We start from the raw sequence: 24,869 nt of genomic DNA, 5'->3' as shown, positions 1-24,869 counted from the left end.
AACTTTAATAGTAATATTCACCATAATTACTATATCAATACAATATAGATAATTAATATATTTATTAATAGATTATATATATTGTAACTCAAACCACGGAGAAATAGAGAAAGAGAAAGAGTTTATGTAGTATATAAATAGAGAAAGATTGTTTATTGTCTCGTATCATATCTCTATTTATATATGTATATAGTCTACATTTTCAATCTTTATTAAATATAAATTCTCTTGGTAATATAAGTATTCTACTATGAAAATATTGAGTCACCCATATTATTATGGGTAATACTAGGGAGACAAAAAAAACAGCCAAAACTTGTTTTATTTAGCATTCATTAATTGTCGCAACAATTAATTAATATTAAATAAGACAAGTTATGATTGATTTTGGCTAATTTTCTTTGGTTACCAACCATTTATGATTATTAATGGGTATCCACATTATTCATATTTATTACAACAATTTACTATTAAATAATAAATAATAGGCACTTGTTTGATACTTTGATAGTTAGTTAATTAGTTAGCGGGTGATTAAAATATTTAATCGATAATATTTGGCGCGCTTAATTTCCGACGACGAGGCCAATCCTCAAGACGCAGCCAAACAAACCGCACTCTTCCTCGAACTTAACAAGCACAGGTTAATAGTAATACTTAATATTAAGAAGATTTACTTATTCTCATTCTATTTTGAATTTGAAGTAATTAAGGTTTAAGGCAATGGAATGAATGCAAGGTGTTCAACAATTTTACCCTGTGAACTTTGAGTGGTCGATGTTTATTATTTGTTTTGTTTGCAGTCCTGAGTCAGTGATCAAGAGGTTTCAAGAAAGGGATGATGCTGTTGATAGTAGAGGAGTTGCTGAATTTCTTCGAGCTCTTGTGCTCACTAACTCTCTTTCTGAGTTTCTTCCTGATGAGGATTCCGGGAAACCTTCTAGGCTTCCTACACTGGTAACTGTGACTTATCCCATTTTGCATGCGGCAGATTCATTTGATATCTTTTAGTTTATTGGTTGTGTTACTTTTGTATCGGTGCTGATGAGGCTTCAGTTCGAAAAGTTGAAGCATCGTATTTCGGGGAAAGATGATGAGCCTGTTCTTAACCCTGGAGCATCTGAGAGGCAGCCATTACATGTGGTTATGGTAACATTTATTGCAACTTTATGGTTTTAGAAATTTGCTTTGGATTTTTGGAAATTTCATGAAACTGTTACCTTCTTCAGGTTGATCCAGATGTACCAAACAGATCACGTTTTGCACAAGAACTTTTCGCCGCCACTATTGTGTTTACTGTTGCTGTGGGAGTGGTCTGGTATGATTCTCCAGTTTCCTTCTCTCGCTTGCTCTCTTTTCAATATTCATTATTACCCTGAAAGCTTCATACTTTTCTTTCACGGTCATGGGTGCTGTTACCCTTCACAAATTCTTGGGAAGCTTTGGCGGGGTTGGAAATTCAGGTGTAAGCTCAAGTAATTCGTATGCCCCAAAGGAAGTAAACAAGGATGTCATGACAGAAAAGGTCAACTTTTAAAGATGCATTTTAACTAACCTATCTGATTCTTATTATAATGTGCTGAAGTATTTATTTATTGAAAACTAAATGAGTAGTTGTTTGAGCACTGCTCAGCTAACTATGTCTGCTGAGAAGATTGTAACTGCAATGGATCAATAAATAATACCATGATATGAAAATGCAATACTTCCATAATCTGTTTTTATCCACTTGGAAGTATGAATTTGGTAGTGCTCTGAGACATAAAAGTTGAGTGTGTGGCTTCCAACCCTGGAAATACACTCCGCCCTCTTTTCCACTCCCTTTACCCCCTCCCTCTCCCCCAAGCGGACATGGGAATCACACACAGCCATTCGCCCATTACACTAGTGGGCCCTCCCCAACTAGAAGTCCTGGATTATTATTCACGATGTGATGTTTCATGGATCAGTTCTGTGTTTGTTATTTTGTATGTGTTGTATGTAGAGCAAACAAATTATTAATGAATCAGAAATAAATGCGATACATCCTTATATGATATTTTTTTCACTCCTCTCCCCCCTTTTTTTGCAGAATGTCAAAAAGTTTAAGGATGTGATGATGCGAAGTAGGAACTTGAGGAAGTTGTTGAGTACCTAAAAAATCCAGCTAAATTTACACGTCTTGGAGGGAAGTTGCCAAAGGTCTGAACCTGTGATTTTGTCTTCTCATAGAACTTTTCAGCATGGCAGTTTTCCTTATATTTGTCACCAGATTTTTTCAATTCTTGTTTCATATTAGGAGGACCAAGGTCCAATTTCTTATGAGCTGTTAAATGATTTATATCTTGATATGCACTACATTGTTTTTGTTTGCTTGTATAAACATAATAGCTTTTGTCATCTCATGCTACACTGGCAGAATATGCCAATGCTATTGATTCTAGTGTTTGTTGGATATTTATTTGTTTATCTTACTCATCAAATTAGACTAAAACATTCCTCTTTTCAGGGGATTCTTTTGACAGGACCACCAGGAACTGGAAAAACTTCACTAGCCAAGGTCAGTATGTGTCTGCATGTTTTAATTCTTAAGCCAAGTTTTACATCTTTCATTCAGTTCTTGCCTTTTAGAATTAGACCCTACTGGTCTCCTTCTATCTGTGTGCTTTTGGGATTGTCACTTCAATATATTTTTATGAAGCTTCTGGAAGACATATCTGGGCTTTAGGTATTATCGGCATTCACTTTTATATTAATGCTTTCATGACTGGTGTTCTCTTGGCATTATTTATTATATTTCTAACCACCTGTAATTAAAAGCAAAAATTGATATTGTTCTATGGTCTATGTCCACAAAAGGAAAAGCAATTTTCTTGGGGGGCCCTCTTACGTGCCTCAGCATTATTAACGATAACGACTGTATATTACTTGGCTTTTCTTGTGGCATGTCTACCAGATAGGCTTTCAATGATATCTCTCTTTTTCCCTGGGTTATTGAAGGCTATTGCTGGAGAAGCTGGTGTTCCATTTTTCTATAGGGAAGGATCTGAATTTGAGGAGATGTAAGTATTTTGCTTTTAGCATTTTCAAATAGCTTATATTTTTGTGTGTTGTGGATACATTATTTGGGACAGGATATTTCAAGATACTTTGCAAGATTATAACCGTGGTATATAATGTACTTTGAAAGAATGCCTAATCACAATTTCGCAAACATGTACATTAGTTTTAGTTGTTGTCTGTTAATGCATATAATACAATATGTTTCTTATACTTTTCCAGCATTGATGACTATGCCCTAATGCCCCTTTGTTGTTGCTATTCTGATCAGAATATATTCACTATTTTGTAGAACTGAATGTATTGCTTGTGAGTTAGATTTCTCAATTTAATTTTAGCATCTTGGTTTAATAAACTTGGTATTTTCTTAGTAGAAACTAAGAATTTTTATTACATAGAGATGTACTAACACTAGCAACCATTTAAAAAGAGTCTGAAACGTTTATTATTGGAATGATTAACATGACACATTGCTGGTTTGATATTCTACTACGGTAAATTACATTTCATAACTTTCACGTCATTTCTTAGCATAAATGCAACATTTAATCTTTGTCTCTTCAGGTAGTTTTATCTTTTGTCATTGGTAGATGACGTCTTCTATGCATGTATATATGTATGTTGTCTAATTGTAAACGTTGTAGTTGTTTGGGATGGTCCAATTCATATGACATTACATGTGCAGGTTTGTTGGGGTCGGTGCTCGATGTGTGAGATCCTTATTTCAGTCGGTCAAAAAGAAGGTTTGATTCCTCTGGTCAATGTTCTTTCAAAAGAGTCTTCTATTATGGTGTACTGGATTCCTTTATTTTGTTTCTGAATGTGGGATTTAATTGTTTTTCCTGCAAATTTTGTAGCGTCCATGTATAATTTTTATTGACGAAATAGATGCTGTTGGTTCAACAAGGAAACAGTGGGAGGGCCATACAAAGAAGACACTGCATCAACTACTTGTTGAAATGATGGATTTGAGCAGAATGAGGTATATCTAAACATTGAGAGCATTAATTCGTTTCTATCTATTTTTTCTAAATTTATTCAGCAATTTTATCTTGTAGGGAATAATAGTAATAGCTGTGACAAATTTGCCTGATATTCTTGATTCTGCTCTAACAAGGCCTGGTAGATTTGATCAGCATGTGAGTACTTTTTATTTTTCCAATAAAGGAAGAATTATAGAGAAAAAAGTTTGATAAAAAATGAATTTATATCAACTTGTATCATGAATATTGGAGATTTCCGTGGTTTTGCCACAGAATATACAATATTGGTAGACTAATCAACTCAAATTCCAGATTGTTGTACCAAATCCCGATTTACGTGGGCGACAAGTAATATTTGAGCTCTACTTGCAAGATAAACCTTTGGTGGATGATGTAGATGTTAAATCAATTGCTCTTGGTACCCCGGGATTCAATGGGGCAGGTGAAAAATTTATATGATGGCAGTCCAATTCCTATATGCCTTCAAACTCATTTATGATGTTTTGTGCAATCATTCCTTTTAATTAGATCTTGCAAACCTGGTAAACATTGCTGCCATTAAAGCTGCTGTTGAAGGTGCCGAGAAAGTATCAGCTTCACAGTTGGAGTTTGCAAAAGAGAGAATAACTATGGGTACAGAGCGGAAAACAATGTTCCTATCAGAGAAGTCAAAAAAGGTACGAGTATATAAGCTGGGATGTCTGGTAAATCTGATCAACTAATTGGTTCTCTTGTAAAGTATCTCTCTCTCAACCATTTTCTCTAGATAAACGTATTGTAAGTTTAAACCCACAAATTAATTTGGTCCAATATCACTTACTCACATAAATCATTTAGTATAATCTATTATAATATGAGTTTAATTTTGATGTACTGACAATGTAAAACGCTTTACACAGTTATGCAATCATAACCATTATCTTGGATGACCATTCAAGTGGTCAATATAAAAAATAGTTATTTTTGCTAATATGACATTATGTGATTGGATGCACGTATAAAACGAGTTAGTGTATCAAAATTAAATTCTTATGATATATTAAAAGAGAACCCAAAGTAGTGTTATAGTGAATGAATGACTTATAAGTTTTTATGTTTTATAATATTGAAAATATTATACATATGTTTAGCAAACTATAATTCATTTTTGCACTATAATATTTAAGTTTGCTAAACATATGTATTAGGTGACTCCTTCAAACACAAGAATGTATAATGTCTTTACAATTTTATTTAGATTTAATATTAATTTTATATTAATTTTTAAAAATTTTTATTAAATAGTTTCTTATGTATAAAAATTAATTAATTGTTGCACGTATTTAAATCTAGTCTTAATATAATTCGTCTATCAAACTAATGCATAGATACACACATTGAAACAAAGGAAGAGATTTTACTCTCTAATTGATCAATATTTTCATTCATGAAACATATGAATGAACTTGCAAGCCTTTATATTGGCATATAAAAATTGAAAAACCTTAATTGATCAGATAGCATGATGGCGGCAACTTAGTGGCTGTGAATGAAATGAAACTTGTTGAAAGTCTATCTTACCTTGCTAGTTGCTACTCAAAGGAGCTGGTACTTCATTTTTTTTAACCCTCCCTAATCTCCACACAGCAACTTTAATCATGCATAGCATAGAGGAGTTGGCTTCGAAACAAATAATCTTCCTTTATAGCGTGACACTTCAAAACATGAGGTTTGATACTTCAAGCATGAAGTGTAAATCTTCTAGCACTTGCTTGATTTAAATAAACATATGCAGACCTACTGAAGTGTTTATGAGCATCATTTCCAACTATTTTTCCCGCCATATATCAGCCTTTTGCTTGTAAATAATGAAATGTTCCTCTCTTGGAAGAGAGGCCAGTCTAAATGAATTTGAGGTTGTGTTTTATCAGCTTGCAAAATATTGATCTGCAAGCTATTACCTTTTATGTCTAGAATTAAATCAAATTGTACGAATTTGTTGGTGTATTTTCAGCATACTGCTTATCATGAGAGTGGTCATGCAATTGTTGCCCTAAAGACTGAAGGTGCAAATCCAATTCACAAGGCAACAATCATTCCATGAGGATCTGCTTTAGGAATGGTCACTCAACTTCCCTCTGGTGATTGTGACGTCTATCAGCAAGCAGCAGTTGCTAGCTTGCCTTGATGTTTGTATGGGAGGCAGAGTTGCAGAAGAACTTATCTTTGGCCAGGACCATATCACAACAGTAGCAAGTAGTGATCTACATACAGCAATTGAGCTTGCACAATATATGGTAACTAGTCTTGCCCACAGAAATAATACAAAGTTTATGTGCTTCCATATTGATAGACAGAGTAGAGTTAGAGGGAGACTATGAATAGACTCATTTATAGGGACTTAGCTTTTAATAGCATGTTTGTAAACACGGTTTATGCTAGGATGCTAGCACCATTTGACCATCCACCATGTAACCAACCCTATGAAAAGGTTTTGGTGCTGGTTCTTATTGCTATAGTATATCTCCTTTGGGCAAATATTAGTTTGTTGTTCACTAGAAGTAGTAACAAAGTGCTTTTAACTTCACTCTAACAAAAAAACTACAAGTAAAAAATACAACTTTGTGCTAAATGTAGGACCTATCTCTTCATATCGAAATGAACTTACGATCAATTTCTTTATCTTTTTCTTTTTTTTTTTCTTTTTTTTTTTTTTAATAAATGATCCATTTCTTAATTCTGATGGCTTTGTTGTTCCCGCACAAGGTATCAAATTGTGGGATGAGTGATGCAATTGGGCCCGTTCATATAAAGGAGAAACCAAGTTCTGAAATGCAATCACGTATTGATGCAGAGGCAAGTCCTCTGAACCTATATTTTCTTGGTAAAACTAAAACAATTAATCTTAGTATACAAGCCATTAGCATTTACAAGTCTTACAAGTGCGGAATTTACTGAAACCCTAAACACGCTCCAATTCATACGTACAAGTCACGCGCTATATAACAGACTTTAGTTTCAATCAAAATCAATTAACGCGCAAATATCTCTCTTCCAATCTTCAAAAGATTTCCTTACCTTCTTCGAATCTCTTGCCAAGTTTTTTCGTTCTCCTTCTCGCGTTCTCCCCTGGTCTTTTGGATCCTTCTTTCTTCTGCGTTTATCACTTCTTTGGTCTTCGTCATTCGCCTGAGTTTTGCGAACTGTAACGCTAGCTTCGTTTTATTTTGATTTCCTGGTTTCTGAAATCAAATTTTGAAGTCCTTTTGAAGATAATGGATGATTCAACCTCAGATTGTTAGCGCAATCACGGCGAAGTGGATTCAATCTCAGATTGTCAGCTCAATCACAGCGAAGTGGATTTTGAATTTGAATCGAACGAAGTTCCTGAGGTTTGATTTAGTTTCAGTTAATTTTGATTGTCTAGCTGAATAATTCGTGAAGCTAGACTGTGAAATTAATGCGTGAACATAATTTGTGGATTGAATCTAATGTATTAGTTTTGATTAATTATCTGCAATTTATAGTAGACGCTCGGGTGTATATCAGAACTTTTTAGGTGTATTTTTATGGAAGTTTGGGTGTATTTACAGTTTATGGTTTTTCTTGTTATTTTTAATTGACTTGTTGTCGTTCGGGTGTATATCAGGAGTCCTTGGGTGTATGTTACTTTGATTGTTATTTTTTTATGAGGTGCAGAAATTCTATAGTATTTTCTTGTTTCTAATATGTTGTATTTTGCAGTCTCTCTCTGTTGTTGATGAGCAACTTGTTCCCAAGGTAGGAATGACTTTTAAAAACCTTGAAGATGCTGCAAAATTTTATAAGGACTATGCCAAGACTGCAGGTTTATTATATCCAGTTAAACCTCTTTCATGCTGTATCAGTGGTGCATCCAAATTCCAGCCAATATCAAGGACATGTTATGAATTATCAGTTCAGGGAACCAGCAGCAGTGGATAATTTTTTGGGTGTATAGTTACAGAATATGGGTGTAAACCATAGCTTTCTTGAGTGTATTTCTGAATTTTCTTGTGTTTGATATTTTATATATATATATATATATATATTTCAGAATCTGCTGTTTATGTTATAAATTATTGTTTAATTTTTTTTTTATTTTGGTATAAGGTTTAGGGTTTAAGGGTTTAGGGGCTTAGGATTTAGGGATAAAGCATCAGGGGATAGAGTCTGGTGTATATTTAACTTTCCTTGGGTGTAAAATGAGATTTTATGAGTGTAAAAATCAATGATTTGGGTGTATAATAGGTTGGGTGATTTAGGGTTTAGGTTTTTAGGGTTTAGGGTTTAAAGTTTATGGTTTAGGGTTTAGGATTTAGGTTTTTAGGGTTTAGGGTTTAGGATTTAGGGTTTATGGTTTAGGTTTTAGGTTTTTAATGTTTAGTGTTTAGAGTTTATGGTTTAGGTTTTTAGGGTTTAGGGTTTAGTGTTTAGGGTTTAAGGTTTAGGGTTTACGGTTTAGGGTTTAGGTTTTAGGTTTAGTGTTTAGGGTTTATGGTTTAGGATTTTTAGGGATAAATCATCAGGGGGAATAGATGTTTGGGTGTATAATCAACATTCTTTGGGTGTAAAATGTCAGGTTATGGGTGTATATTTGGTTTGATGTTTTCCTTTATATTATAGTACCTGTAAATCAGACATTTTCAATACACCAGAGAGAGTTTAATTATGGAAAAAAAATTTACTTATAATTGGATCAAATATATTACAGCATGTGTTCAATTTCTTACAAGAGTATATAACAGTTACATTAATCAGTGTCAATATCATTAGAATCTATCTGACAAAATGGACTCAATAACAATGAGGATGGTCTGGACAGTCTTATTGCATGACTTCCGCTAATGGCTTCAGCTTTGTCTTGATTCATTTCATAGAATAGAAGACATATATTTGTTCTTACATTTTTTTCAGCTTATTTTTTGCCTTCGATTTTTACTGCAATGAAAAATACACCCATGGATATCAGTCAGATACACTCATAGATCAACCAGATACACACAAACTGATTTCATAAGTATTTGATGAGATCAGTTCAAAATGATGTTCAATTGAATCAAACATCGATAAATATACAAGCTCAAGCAATGTTACTATGTCAAGCAATATACAGCCAAGGACAAGCAGTATTAGAACATTGCAACAGTTGACTATATTAAATTATATGAGTTCAGAAATATACACCCAACAAATTACGCCATATACACCCAACAATCAACCATATACACCCAACACATTACGCCATATACACCCAACAAATTATGCAATATACACACAAAAATCAGTTAGGAGAAGAACTAGAACAAGAAGAACTGTAAAAGCTAGAACAAGATGAACGATAAAAACTTAGATCAGGCACATACATCCAAACCAATTTCATAAGTATTTAATTAGATCAGTTCAAAATTATGTTCAATTCACTGAAACATGGATAAATATACAAGCTCAAGCAATATTACAATGTCAAGCAATATACACCCAAGGACAAGCAATATTAGGACAGTTGCAACAGTTGATTATTGATGGTTTCAGTGGCTAAGAGAAGGGGGGTTGAATCTTAGCCCCTTTTTTTTGTTGCTAACACTTGTTGAATTCAGAGGAGACTTTTCTGTTTTGGCTCATCTCTGGACACGAGACCTTTTCTTTTATCTCGTCCCTAGTCACGAGACTTTCTGTTTTGTCTCGTCACTTTGCACGAGATATTTTTTGTTTTTGCTCCTGTGCAGTAGAAAACAGAAATGGAGAAGGAGAGAAGAGAAATTACACCCAGATATATCCTGGTTCAGCTGCTAAGTGCAGTGCAGCCTACATCCAGTCTCCATCACAACAATGATGGAATTTCACTATAATCAACCTGATTACAAACTGTAAAGTGCTAACCCAACTTACAAGGAGATTTCCACAGAATCATGAAACACAACATAGATGAACAAAGGAACACTAAGACATCTATGGCTTTTTCTTTTAATTTTGCACTCTCTGCCTTTTTCCGCTCTATGGCTTTTTCATACAAACCTCACTGTTTGCCTTTTTCCATGAGACTCAAGACATGACAAAATTAAACAGAAAAATACTAAACAGAATACATTGAAGGAGAAGAGAAAAACTGTTAGCTCAGGTAGCTCTAAGAACTCTGTGCCTTGCACTCTCAAATTTTCTCCTTGCTCCAAACAGTGGCTGTTCTCTCTTTTTAAAGAAGAGGGAAGCCTCCACACTTGAAGCCAACACCCAAACCAACTTCTTCCTCCTTCAACAAACAGAACCGGTTCGGCCACATAGAGAGAGAAGAGATAACCATGCAAAACCCAACATGCAATTACCTCTGGTCCTTTCTTGATCATCACCCTTCATCAATCCGAGCTCTCCATCCTTGGCTTGCTCTCCAAGATGGATTTCTGGCCCTTGATGCTTCATGATGATAATGACTTCATCTGCTTCAATCTCTGCCTCAACCATCACTTCGCCACTCTAGCTACTCCCTGTGGTGGTTAAACAGAATCAAAGACAAGCCATGCTTCAAGAATCTCCCTTGCTGGCCGAATCTTTACCTTCCATTCTTGAGCATGAAGAGCTCAAGATAACCTCACCAAATCTAACCACATTTGGCGAGTATCTTAGCCACAGCTCATTTTTATTTTAGTATGTTTTCTTGCCATCATTAGCTTGATGGTCTTGATGCATGCAACTTCTTCCTTTTCTTAGTTGATGAGCATAGCGTCCATAGCTTCCTGGACAAGGACCAAAGAAAGAAAGAAAGAGATGAGAGAGAATAAACAACTTAGAAGAAAAAAGCACTTCAATGTGATAAACCACTTTGTTGGTAAAAGTTGCTTTTACTTCCCTAGCTTAGGGTGGCGTGTATCATTATAGCCATCAATCAATTCAGCTGAAACTTTTCTCTCTCATAGTTCCCATGCATTAATTGGCAATGTAATAGATTTTGAAATCCATCACATGGTGAAATGCTTGGATCCGTTGGAAGCATTTTGCTTTCATTTTATCTTGGTTTCGGACCAAGTTTGGAAACATTCATCAACAATAAAATTTGGGCTTTGTAGCATTGAAATTAAAACTGGCCCAACTAGTTAACATTTGCTTTCCTGATGAATTTTGTTTCGGATCAAGCAGGGAACAAATAGGAAGGCTTTCTTTGGGCTTATAGTAACAAAATTTATCTTGGCCCAACTGATAAAACCTTTTCAGCCAACAATCATAAAACAAGAATTACATAGGGCTGAATTTTTAATTTATTGGGCTTGGGATCTTTCTTTTTATTTCGGCCCAATTATAAAACCTGCAATACAAAATTATTAATTAACATATGTTAGATGAAAATCAAATTAATAATTTTGTAATTAAATGTTTAATAATGTTTAGTCATCACAAATATTAATTTAGAGTTTTCCAAACTCATCAATCTCCCCCTTGATGACAAACATTATCAAAATTGAAATGGAAAAAAAATTTAGAGATTGAGTAAAGAATACTCCCTTTGAATTTGAATTTCCCTTTCTAAATGTCACATTGCTCCCCTTTGATGTATGCTTATTTACCAAGGGAAGCACTAACCTGTAACATTTAAATCAAGCTTAGAGAACAATGTTATTTAGCATATTTTATGATGCTAAATGCTTGATTTATGAGGAGTTTTAATTGATAATCAAAACTCATTTGATATCATAAACTGATTTTCTGCTCAAACTTTTTCATTCATCAAAACAGTATCCAAATATTTTTCAAACATTTTCCTGTTAGGATATCAGAGCAAACAAAATGATGGAAAAATATTTAAAGTACACATGATCAAAACAAGGCAGTTTTTATACTTTATATAATTTAAAGGAACTGCCAAAAATAAGTTTTCAATCCAACAAGTTTATCAATTATAAATCAACAGCCAGGCATCAAAATAAATCAAACATCATTATAAACCAAATGCCATATGCAGTTCAAGCAACAGTGATCATGGTAAAAATAAATGCAATAACACATGCATTCTTTGAACAAGGGTGATCATGAATTTTCAAATTGAAAATTTCATCCCCTGTTCTTATCCCCTGTTCCAGTTTCAATTTTAGAAACTTAATTCCCCCCCCCCCTTTTGTCATCACGGGGGCACCTACACAAAATATGATCAACACAACAAAATATTCAAGATAAAGTAGCAGAAGTATATCACAGTATCCTAGAGATTATCCTAGAGCAGTGAGTATCAAGTCATGCTCCTACAAAAAAAAAAAAAAAAACAGATTGAGCCTCATGGAGCCAATATCAAATAAGATTAAAACAATAGTCATCAATCATCTGATAGATGAAAAGCAGAGTCCTCAGCGCCTTCTTCACTGCTATCGCCCAGATCCTCCTTAAGGGTTGTTAACATCAGGCCGACTCTTTCTTTGCAATTTTTCCAAGCTTTCTCGCTCTCAGATGCTTGTTTGCGAGCCTCTTTGTGAGATTGAATCATCATGTCTGCCATGTTTGAGAATTCACCCAAAATTTCTTTGATGGATTTGACTGTTTTGGAGGACTCTGGCCGAGTCTCATTGTCACTATCCGATCCCACAGATTTGCCCCCTTTGGTTCCCTTAGTCGCTCCTCCTCCTCTAATTGAGGATACTTTGTTTTCCACTGCCTCATTCAACAGATCAACTTTAAAGTATTCAAAAATTCTTGTTAAAAACATACCATAAGGCAGATTAGCCTTTTTGGTGCTTCTAACAGAATCCCACATATGCCTAATCATAATATAGCTAAAAGATATAGGAGTAGAGGTAACCAAAGCAAATAATATGAGACAGTCAGAAAATGTTATTCGGTTGTGTGAGCCGCTTTGGGGAGTCAAAATATGGGTGATGATTCGGTGAAGCAGAGAGTTGACTGGTCCTAGAGCTTTGTGGATTGGAATCGTTCCATGCAAGCCAGAGATGTTCTCGCAAATGTGCTGAAGAACTGCTTTGTATGAAACGCCGATTTGTATGTCCCATTTGTCTACCATATACGCTCGTGGTCCTTCATCCTTGAAGCCCAGGGCCGCTCCAATGGTCTCAGAATCAAGGGCTATTTGAACCCTTTTAACATAGGAATGAAGAGTGCCGTCAATGAGTCGCATATTGGCGTAGAACTCTCTGACAAGGCCAGGATAGACTGGTTTCTGAATGAGAAGAAGGGGCTTCCAGTTGAGAAGTTCAAACAGAGAGGAGATGTTGATGCCCTTGTTAGTGAGAGTGTCGAGATTCACAAGGTAGGTTGTACATAGATGACGTTTTTCCATAACCTCATTGTGAAACTCAAAAGAAGTGCAAGAGTTGAATCTGCTAGGATCAAAGTGGGAGTGAGTCTTGCCATACTTGTTTCTGAATTCCATGGATTCCAAGTTTGGAGGTTCGGTGGTGTCGTGAAGAGCAAAACCCTTCGACTTTTGAGCACTCTTCCCGGATGCATGGGGAGTTGATCTCTTTGGTGGTGATTGTGGAGGGGAAGGAATGGGAGAAGTATGAGACTCCTCTTCTTCTGTCACGGGAACACTTTTCTTCTTCCTTGAGGAAGTTTTTGTGGCAATTACCTTTCTTCTCATTGTGTCTGTGCGTTTTGATGGGGGTGAGGGTGATGAAGATGATGTAGAATGGATGTGAATGTGTGTGTGTGATTGTGGAGTAGACTGTTTTTGAGAGAATAGAGGCCTTTCACTTTTTCTTGGCGCGGTTTTCTTTTTCATGGTGATGGAAGAATGAAATATGAAAGGTTATGGAGATAACCGAATTGAGTGGGAGAGAGAAGCAAGGTGAGTGACGAATTAAATGAGGTTTGGAGAGAGAATATGAAGAGAGTAATGGCCATTAGTGGGTGGTTAATGACCATTATGGGTGGTTATTACCCAAAGAAATGATTTCCCTTTTTAACTTTTGAAATCTACAACTGAAAAGTTGTTGCCTTAAATCAAGGGATTAGATGGAGAGAAGGATTTTGATTTGACAATAACCACTTCCAAAAAGATTTGATGACACAAGAAGGAGATTCTTATTTGTAGAGAGATAACTGCCATAACTGTTAAGGTGGGGTCAATAGGTTTTGGTGGGGCCCATAAAATTTGAACTTCAGCGTTGCCTCCCCCTTGATCATAGCTCCTCCAACAAGCTTGCATTTTTATCTCGTCCAAACCTACGAGACAAAACTGGACAGTATTAAAAAATTCACAAATTTTCAATGAAACTTAAATCAAACATTCCCAAACTTTTTCTTAAGCTACAGAATCTGTCTTCACAGAGGGATTTTGTAAAAATATCAGCAATTTGGTCTTCAGATTTTACAAATTGAATATCAATAGTTCTCTTTTGTACATGTTCCCTAATAAAGTGATATTTTATCTTAATGTGCTTTGTTCTTGAGTGCAAAACAGGATTTTTTGAAATGTTTATAGCACTCATATTATCACAAAATAAGGGTATACTATTGATTTTTAATTTGTAATCTTCTAATTGTATTTTTAACCAAATTAATTGAGTGCAACATGCAGATGCGGAAATGTATTCTGCTTCAGCGGTGGATAAAGCCACTGTGGCTTGTTTCTTGCTTGACCACATGTTGAGTGAGCTTCCAAGGAAGCAACACATGCCGGACGTGCTTCTTCTATCCACTCTATCTCCCGCATAATCTGCATCACAAAACCCTACTGCACAAAAGTCATCAGATTTAGGATACCATAATCCATAATCACAAGTTCCCTTAATATATCTAATGATGCGCTTAACAGCCGTGAGATGAGATTCTTTTGGGTGAGATTGGAACCTTGAACATACACCCACACTTTGGACAATGTCCGGTCTAGAGGAGGTAAGGTACGTGAGTGAACCTATCATTCCCCTATACCTTGTTTCATCCACATCTTGACCATCATCATCCTTTTCAAGTTTTGTGTTGGGATGCATTGGAGTCCCCATTGATTTGGAATTTTCTAGGCCAAACTTTTTAATAAGTTCTTTTGCATATTTTCCTTGGTAAATAAAAGTACCACTAGGAGTTTGTTTAATTTGGAGGCCAAGAAAGAAAGTAAGCTCTCCCATTAAACTCATTTCAAACTCACTAGTCATGAGTTTTCCAAACTCTTCACACAAGGAAATGTTGGCCGAACCAAATACAATGTCATCAACATAAACTTGAACAAGGAGTATATCATCATTAGATGCTTTAATGAATAAACTAGTGTCGGTGGTACCCCTTTGAAATTTATTTTCCAACAAGAAGGCACTAAGCCTTTCATACCAAGCTCTTGGAGCTTGTCTAAGACCATAAAGAGCCTTAGTTAATTTGAAAACATGATTTGGAAACTCTTTATGTTCGAAATCGGGGGGTTGTGCCACATACACTTCTCTATCAATAAAGCCATTAAGAAAAGCACATTTAACATCCATTTGAAACATTTTGAAACCTTTATGTGCGGCATAGGCAAGAAGCAACCGAATTGCTTCCATTCTAGCTACCGGAGCAAAAGACTCATCAAAATCTATACCCTCTTCTTGATCGTAACCTTGGGCTACTAATCTAGCCTTGTTACGAACAACTTGTCCGTCCTCACCAAGTTTATTTTTAAATACTCACTTAGTACCCGTTACCTTCTTACCATCCGGATAAGGTACTAATGTCCAAACCTCATTCTTGTCAAATTGAGCTAGCTCCTCTTGCATGGCCTTGACCCATGATGGATCTTCAAGAGCTTGTTTGACATTGTTGGGCTCCATTTGTGACAAGAAAGCAAAGTTGCTAGGTTCGGTTTGCCTTTTGGTGGAGGATCTTGTTGTTACACCATGATAGGGATCTCCAATGATGAAGTCATGAGGATAACCCTTCATAGACTTCCATTCTCTAGGCTTTCGGACAGGTGTAGAGCTTTGATAAACTTCTGGTGGTCTCACTGTTTCAGTTGCTCGTGTCTGCTCAGGAGACAAAATGGAAGTGTCTCCTCCAATCTGACGAGACAGAACCGGGTTGACAGATTCTTCATTTTGCACAGATTTGGGATTTTCTTTATTTGTTCCAGCCTCTTCACAATCTGAATCAATATCCTTCACAATACTGAGAATTAAGTTAGAATCACAAAAAGTAACATGTATGGATTCTTCTATTGTCCTATGCTCCTTGAGATAAATTCTATAGGCCTTGCTTGTGGTGGAATATCCAACAAACATTCCTTCATATAATTTTAGATCAAATTTTCCAAGGTTTTCCTTATTGTTAAGCACAAAGCATTTGCATCCAAAAATATGAAAATACTTAAGATTTGGAGGGGTTCCTTTCCATAACTCATAAGGTGTTTTCTTTAACCCTTTTCTAATGATTGTTCTATTCAAAATATAACATGTTGTGTTCACAGCCTCAGCCCATAAGAATTTAGAAATTTCACTCTCACATAACATAGCCCTAGTCATTTCTTGAAGGCTTCTATTCCTTCTTTCAACCACCCCATTTTGTTGGGGGGTTCTAGGGCATGAAAAATTATGAGAAATCCCTAAGTCATCACTTGATTTTCAAATTCTCTTCCATGATCACTTCTCAAATGGGCAATTTTCAAATCCTTTTCATTTTGAATTTTCTTACAAAGGGTAAAAAAAGCATGAAAGGCATCATTCTTATGAGCAAGGAAAAGTACCCAACCAAATCTAGAGTAATCATCTACCACCACAAGACCATAGTGTTTACCTCCTAAACTTTGAGTTTTAGTAAGACCAAAAAGATCAATATGTAACATCTCTAATGGTCTTTTGGTTGAGATTCCGTCTTTTGATTTAAAAGAGGATTTTACTTGTTTGCCCAATTGGCAAGCATCACAAGTAAGATCCTTATCAAACTTGATGTTTGGAATTCCTCTAACCAAATTTCTTTTGACTAGCTTAGAAATTTGATACATGCTAGCATGTCCCAACTTTCTATGTCAAAGCCATTTTTCAGATTCAAAAGATGTGAAGCATGTTACATTTTGTTCCTTTAAATCTTCAAGAGTTAATCCATACACATTGTTGTATCTTTTAGCTTCAAGAAGAACATTCCCAGTTTTCTCACAAACAACTAAACAAACAAACTTCTTAAAAATAACTTCAAAACCCAAATCACATAGTTGACTAACACTAAGTAAATTATGTTTCAAGCCATGTACAAGGAGAACATCATTTATACAAGATGAGAAATTTTTACCCACTTTCCCAACAGCCACAATTTTTCCTTTTGCATCATCACCGAAAGTAACAAGCCCTCCATCATATTCATCAAGCTTTATGAAGAAGGTTGTCTTTCCGGTCATATGCCTAGAGCATCCGCTGTCCATATACCACATATTTTCTTTCCTTTTGGATGCTAGGCGCACCTACAAAACAAGCTCAAGTAACCTTAGGTATCCAAATCTTTTTGGATCCTTTTACGTTAAACCATCTTCTATGTCCTAAGCCATTGTAATCAAAAACAATTTTATAAACCTTGTCACCGACCATTCTTTCACCGAAAAAGTATTGAATGGGAAAGTGTCCATTCCGATTGCATAGTCTACAAAATCTTGGAGTTGATGTTTTGTTAAAGTAGGTGGAATCTTGAAATCTTGTATCATTAGAAGATGAAGCAATATTTTCAAAATGTGATTTTTCATATTTATAGAACCCCAACCCAGCCTTATCATAAAGAGGTTTTTGACTAGCCAAGATGTGATTCAGACTTTCGGAACTTTGTGTGAACTTGGCTAAGTCTTCCTTAAGTCTTTTAACCTCTTTAAGCAACTCTTCATTTTGCTTAAAACAATCCACATATGCAAGAACAGAATAGTTACTTTCACAGCTTCTAACTTGGGCTCTTAACTGCTTATTCTCTTCAACAAGATCACAAGCAGTTTCGGCCTCTCTCACTTTTTCTTTTAGAAAACTGTTTTCAGCCTTAAGAATGGTGTTTTGTTGTTCAAGTTCTTGATTTTCCAGCAAAAAACATCTTATTTTTTCAGAGAGGTGGTCTATCATAAGATGAAGATCTTCAGTGTTAGCGTTATGAAAGACTACCTGATCTATGTGGTCTGCCATGAGACATGTTTGTGACTTGGTCTCGGTTTCTTCATCATCATCATCAGAGTCATTCTCCAAGTCTTCCCATGAGGCCATCAGTCCTTTCTTCTTTCCTCTTTTCGGCTTTTCCTCCTTCTTCAGCTTGGGACAGTCAGATTTGAAATGTCCCATTTCCTTGCAATTGTAGCAAGTTACTTTGCTAAGGTCTTTCTTCACTCTCCTTGTGCTGCTGCCTTTGCCTTTGAGCTTAGCCATTTTCCTGAATTTTTTGCAAACAACACAAACTCATTTTCAGAAGAGTTATCACTGGATTCATCATCCAGAGGGTTAGTCACAGAAGAAAATGCAATTCCTTTCTTTTTTGTATCTTTTTTCAAATAGGTATTTTCAAAAGCAAGAAGATTTCCTCTCAAATCATCAAGTGTCATGGAGTCTAAGCTACTACTTTCAGAAATAATTAAAGCTTTTGTTTCCCACTCTTTTGTGAGACATCTCAACACTCTTCTCACTAGCACATATTCAGAATGTGTAATTTCCAAAGCATCTAAGCCAACAATGATAGCATTGAACCGTTCGAACAGTTCATCAATGGACTCTCCTTCCTTCATTGCAAACATTTCATACTCTCTATTTAGCATATCTGTTCGAGTCTTCTTAACAATGGTGGTTCCTTCATGGGTGATTTGCAATTTGTCCCAGATTTCCTTTGCCGTTGTGCATCTTGATACCCGTCGGTACTCCTTGAAGCTTATAGGACAGTTGAGCAGATTTATTACCTTGGCATTTAACTCTACCTTCTTCCTATCTTCTTCTGTCCATCTTGCTTCAGGTTTGAGAGAAACAACTCCTTCGGCACTTGTAACAGTTGGATATTGTGGTCCTTCCAAGATGATTTTCCATAGTCTGTAATCCACTGCTTGCACAAATATCTTCATCCTCTCCTTCCAATAGGTATAATTTTTCCTATTGAAAAGAGGGGGTCTATTGCTTGATTGACCTTCAGTCAGATTATAGTACACCACATTTGTGCCACGGTTTTCTGCCATGAGGATCTTTACTCCAAGCTGCAAAGCTTGATCTCTTTGAGACCAAGCTCTGATACCAATTGATGGTTTCAGTGGCTAAGAGAAGGGGGGTTGAATCTTAGCCCCCTTTTTTTTGTTGCTAACACTTGCTGAATTCAGAGGAGACTTTTCTGTTTTGGCTCGTCTCTGGACACGAGACCTTTTCTTTTATCTCGTCCCTAGTCACGAGACTTTCTGTTTTGTCTCGTCACTTTGCACGAGATATTTTTTGTTTTTGCTCCTGTGCAGTAGAAAACAGAAATGGAGAAGGAGAGAAGAGAAATTACACCCAGATATATCCTGGTTCAGCTGCTAAGTGCAGTGCAGCCTACATCCAGTCTCCATCACAACAATGATGGAATTTTACTATAATCAACCTGATTACAAACTGTAAAGTGCTAACCCAACTTACAAGGAGATTCCCACAGAATCATGAAATACAACATAGATGAACAAAGGAACACTAAGACATCTATGGCTTTTTCTTTTAATTTTGCACTCTCTGCCTTTTTTCGCTCTATGGCTTTTTCATACAAACCTCACTGTTTGCCTTTTTCCATGAGACTCAAGACATGACAAAATTAAACAGAAAAATACTAAACAGAATACATTGAAGGAGAAGAAAAAAACTGTTAGCTCAGGTAGCTCTGAGAACTTTGTGCCTTGCACTCTCAAATTTTCTCCTTGCTCCAAACAGTGGCTGTTCTCTCTTTTTAAAGAAGAGGGAAGCCTCCACACTTGAAGCCAACACCCAAACCAACTTCTTCCTCCTTCAACAAACAGAACCGGTTCGGCCACATAGAGAGAGAAGAGATAACCATGCAAAACCCAACATGCAATTACCTCTGGTCCTTTCTTGATCATCACCCTTCATCAATCCGAGCTCTCCATCCTTGGCTTGCTCTCCAAGATGGATTTCTGGCCCTTGATGCTTCATGATGATAATGACTTCATCTGCTTCAATCTCTGCCTCAACCATCACTTCGCCACTCTAGCTACTCCCTATGGTGGTTAAACAGAATCAAAGACAAGCCATGCTTCAAGAATCTCCCTTGCTGGCCGAATCTTTATCTTCCATTCTTGAGCATGAAGAGCTCAAGATAACCTCACCAAATCTAACCACATTTGGCGAGTATCTTAGCCACAGCTCATTTTTATTTTAGTATGTTTTCTTGCCATCATTAGCTTGATGGTCTTGATGCATGCAACTTCTTCCTTTTCTTGGTTGATGAGCATAGCGTCCATAGCTTCCTGGACAAGGACCAAAGAAAGGAAGAAAGAGATGAGAGAGAATAAACAACTTAGAAGAAAAAAGCACTTCAATATGATAAACCACTTTGTTGGTAAAAGTTGCTTTTACTTCCCTAGCTTAGGGTGGCGTGTATCATTATAGCCATCAATCAATTCAGCTGAAACTTTTCTCTCTCATAGTTCCCATGCATTAATTGGCAATGTAATAGATTTTGAAATCCATCACATGGTGAAATGCTTGGATCCGTTGGAAGCATTTTGCTTTCATTTTATCTTGGTTTCGGACCAAGTTTGGAAACATTCATCAACAATAAAATTTGGGCTTTGTAGCATTGAAATTAAAACTGGCCCAACTAGTTAACATTTGCTTTCCTGATGAATTTTGTTTCGGATCAAGCAGGGAACAAATAGGAAGGCTTTCTTTGGGCTTATAGTAACAAAATTTATCTTGGCCCAACTGATAAAACCTTTTCAGCCAACAATCATAAAACAAGAATTACATAGGGCTGAATTTTTAATTTATTGGGCTTGGGATCTTTCTTTTTATTTCGGCCCAATTATAAAACCTACAATACAAAATTATTAATTAACATATGTTAGATGAAAAGCAAATTAATAATTTTGTAATTAAATGTTTAATAATATTTAGTCATCACAAATATTAATTTAGAGTTTTCCAAACTCATCAATTATATTACATGATATGGGTTCAGGAATATACACCCAACACATTACGCCATATACACCCAACAATCAACCATATACACCTATACAAATTACTCCATATACACCCAATAAATTAAGCAATATACAGCAAAAAATCAGTTACGAGAAGAACTAGAACAAGAAGAACAGTAAAACCTAAAACCACTTTGAAGAACAATAAAACCTAGAGGAACTTATAAGAAGAGTAAAACCTAGAATAAGAAGAACAGTAAAAACAGTGATATGAGATTTAGAACAAAAAGATCAGTAAAACCTACAAGAACATGGAAGAACTGTAAAACCTAGTTCTTCGATTTCGAAATCAGAAACAGAAATGTGAAAAATGTACAAGATGAGTAAAATAGTAACGTACCTTGAATAATATTTCTTTGTTTTTTCTGGAGATTCTTGATGGAGAGTTCTATCTTCGCGACGAGTTCGACCTTGAATAATGTCTCTTCAGTTTAGAATGTTGCTCAAAACTTTGTGATTTGTGTTTTGTTTGAAGGAGAAGAGGAAGAGTTAGCCATGACGAGCGCTTATTCCAAAGAGTAACCGTTTGAGTGACGCGCGTGAGTTGACGCTCCATTCAAAGAAAGTGAGTGTGCGTGGACAAGTTATTGTACTGAGTTAACTTGTAAGGCTTGTAAGCCTTTTTTACTTGTATGTGTAGCAGATCCCAAACTAAAATTATTATAATAATTGCTTTAAATTATCAATTACATAAGAATCCATTTATATTTAGATACTTTAGCCAAAAAGAGATTTTAAATTATTATCATTCTTTGACTATACGAAGAAAGTAGTTAAGAAAATAAAAGTCAGGTTTTGATTTGATTTTCTTTCCTGTTCGGCAGGTCCTGAAACTTCTTAGTTCTTAGAGATGCATATGATTGTGTAAAAGCTCTTCTAAAGAAGGTTGGCCAACTTAAAAGATCTATAGTATATATTTTTTATTTATTTGTTATTCTTTTAATGAACATGTACTTGGTGTCTGAATGAGGGCAGATTGGACTTCACTTTCATGCCTTTAACTCTTTGCAGTTTCTCCATGATCTGTCATCTTGCTTAAAAACATAAATTTTCTTTATCATGATATATTCTATTTAGCAGCAAGTAATATTAAAGAGTGCATGAGTTTTTATTAGTCAAGAACTGCTTTGGAAGCTTTAGTAGTTTGCAATGTGTTTATTCCCATGTTTCATATCTTCATATCTGATGGTTTTCAGTGGCTAAGAGAAGGGAGTTGAATCTTAGCCCCTTTTTTCGCTTATTAAAATTTGCTGGTCTTTGAAACAACTTCTGAAGACATCTTTATTTTTGTCTCATACCCAGCCACGAGACTGTTTCTTTTTATCTCGTGACCCGGCACGAGATATTTTTTTGGTTTTATCTCCTATGCAGCAGAAACAGAAATGGAGTAGAAAAAAGAGAGAGAATCACACCACGATATATCCTGGTTCAGCTGCCAAGTGCAATGCAGCCTACATCCAATCTCCATCACAACAATGATGGAATTTCACTATAATTTTCATGATTACATACACCAATTTTCCCTAGGAACTACCCTTCTTATCAACTGCTAGTGCTAACCCAACTTGCAAGGAAATTCTCACAGAATCATGAAACACAACACAAATGTACAAAGGACCTCTAAGGACATCTATGGCTTTTTCTTTTAATTTTGTACCCTCTACCTTTTTCCGCTCTATGGCATTTTCTTACAAACCTCACTGTTTGCCTTTTTCCATGAGACTCAAGACAGACAAAATTAAAAAGAAAATTACAAAATAGAAAATATTGAAGGAGAAGAACTTCTGTTAGCTTAGGTAGCTATGAGAACTTTGTGCCTTGCACTCTCACTCCTTGCCTCAAACCCTGGTTGTTCTCCCTTATTTATAGAGGGGGAAGCCTCCACGGTTGAAACCAAATGAACCAAGCTAAACTTCTTCTTCATGCAAAACCGGTTCGACCAGAGAGAGAGGAGAGATAATCGAATGCTAAAACCAACATGCAATTACCTCTGAGTCTTCTCTTTACACCAAGCTTCATCAATCCGAGCCATCCAATTTGACTTGCACTCCAAGAAGGACTCATAGCCATTGATGCTTCTTGATGTATGACAGGTCCTCCTGCTCCACTTTTGCTTCCTCCTTCATGTAGCCACCCTAGCTACCTTCTGTGATGAGTGAACACAAAAGCAGAGACGAGCCATGCCTCTAAGATCTTTTCCTCTGACCGAAATCTTCTTCATCCATTTTTGGTATGGAGAGGTTGAGCTTTCTTCACCAAATCTTACCTCCTTTGGTGAAAATCTCAGCCACAACATATTTTTTGTTTTCTTTTTCTTGCCATCATTGCAATGGTCTTGTTGCTTGCTTCTTCTTCTCTTCGGTAGCTTGCCATAGCTTCCATGCTTTCTCTGCGAAGTGACCGAGTGAAGAAGAGAGATGAGAGAGAAGAGAGAGTAGAAAGAAAAGCAATCAAATGAATTTGAACAAATTAATTAAAGATGAGTTGCTTTTGCTTCCCTTTTGCTGAGTAGCATGCCTTCATTAAGACCATCTCTAGTAGGGAACTCATTTCAGTCCATATTTATGGCCCACTTGCCATAAAAAGTAACTCCACATCAGCTTTGCGTCATAAACAGTAAATAGAAACTCAAAGTATCTCTTTCTTCTCCATTAGGAAGAAACTAACTTTAGTCCCTATTGTGACTCCACTCAATTAATTAATTAAAATTAATATAGTTACTATTTTTTGTAATAATATTATTAAAATTTATAAATTCAAAAATAAATTGAATATTTTTTTTAGAGAAATTGATAGTACAGTACAAAATTTTCCTCTCCTAATTGAGGTAATTAATATAAATTATTAATTGAATAAATATATAATTATTTAATATAATTAATTATTATAATTATTAATAAATTAAATACAATTTAATTATTTAATGTAATTATTTAATTAATTATTATTTAAATAATTTTATTAGATAATTAATATAAATTAAATTAAATAAAAATATAATTATTTAATATAATTAATTATTATAATTATTAATAAATTAATTATAATTTAATTATTTAATATAATTATTTATTAATTATGAATTTATATAATTATTTATTTTTATAATAACTTACCATGTGGCAAGTTATTATTGGATGATGAAAGTCCCTGCTTAGAGGACTCTCTTCCCTTGAAAATTACTTTTCTTCTCCAATGGTGGGCCTCTACTTTTGTCAGAAACAGGGACTCATATTTTGGCTATTGGAGATGCTCTAAGGCCATCAATCTAATCAATTATAATTTCTCTCTCATGGTTTCAAGTCTGCATTAACTCCACTTAATAAAATTTGAATTCCATCACATGATAAAAAAAAAGGAGATCCATTGGAAGCATGAAGCAAAACCTGTGCTTTCTCTCAAAATTGGTTTCGGACCAAGTCTTAGTTTCCAACTAAAATTTAAATTGGGCTAATAATAATATTAATAGAATCTGGCCCATTAACAACATATTGATTCAGCCAAACAATTTAACCAAGACTGAAAGTAAAATTCATATTTAGACTTGCAACAATTTTTCTTTTCTTTTCGGCCCAATCAAAACCTGCACAGCAAAATTATTTTAATCAACATATATGAATTGAAATCAAATTAATAATTTTACAATTAATCATATTAATAATGTTTGATCATCATTAAATTAATTTGGAGTTTTCAAACTCATCAATATCAAATATCTAATGTTTAGGTTACAAATGGTGGAATAACTCATCAAACCAATA

At 35.3% G+C, this 24,869-nt stretch overlaps 1 protein-coding gene across 1 annotated transcript; it reads left to right on the top strand.

The window, feature by feature from the left end:
- Window positions 1-569: 569 nt before the first annotated feature.
- LOC112764400 (ATP-dependent zinc metalloprotease FTSH 11, chloroplastic/mitochondrial) lies at window positions 570-7,711 on the top strand (the record flags this gene model as incomplete). The annotated part of the gene is given in 18 exon segments (XM_072223497.1): window positions 570-643; window positions 804-957; window positions 1,057-1,149; window positions 1,230-1,318; window positions 1,402-1,525; window positions 2,072-2,084; window positions 2,087-2,181; window positions 2,489-2,539; window positions 2,980-3,041; window positions 3,725-3,782; window positions 3,897-3,996; window positions 3,999-4,021; window positions 4,098-4,178; window positions 4,335-4,464; window positions 4,551-4,699; window positions 6,016-6,147; window positions 6,149-6,298; window positions 6,768-7,711. Coding segments are annotated over 18 exon segments (1,770 nt in total), but the record flags the coding sequence as incomplete, so codon positions are not given.
- Between the last annotated feature and the right edge of the window lie 17,158 nt (window positions 7,712-24,869).

This window comes from Arachis hypogaea, chromosome 17 (genome assembly GCF_003086295.3).
Source record: "Arachis hypogaea cultivar Tifrunner chromosome 17, arahy.Tifrunner.gnm2.J5K5, whole genome shotgun sequence".
NCBI classification, from domain to species: domain Eukaryota; kingdom Viridiplantae; phylum Streptophyta; class Magnoliopsida; order Fabales; family Fabaceae; genus Arachis; species Arachis hypogaea.
Note: the sequence above shows the minus strand (reverse complement) of the source record. Positions and strands in the feature narration are given on the sequence as shown.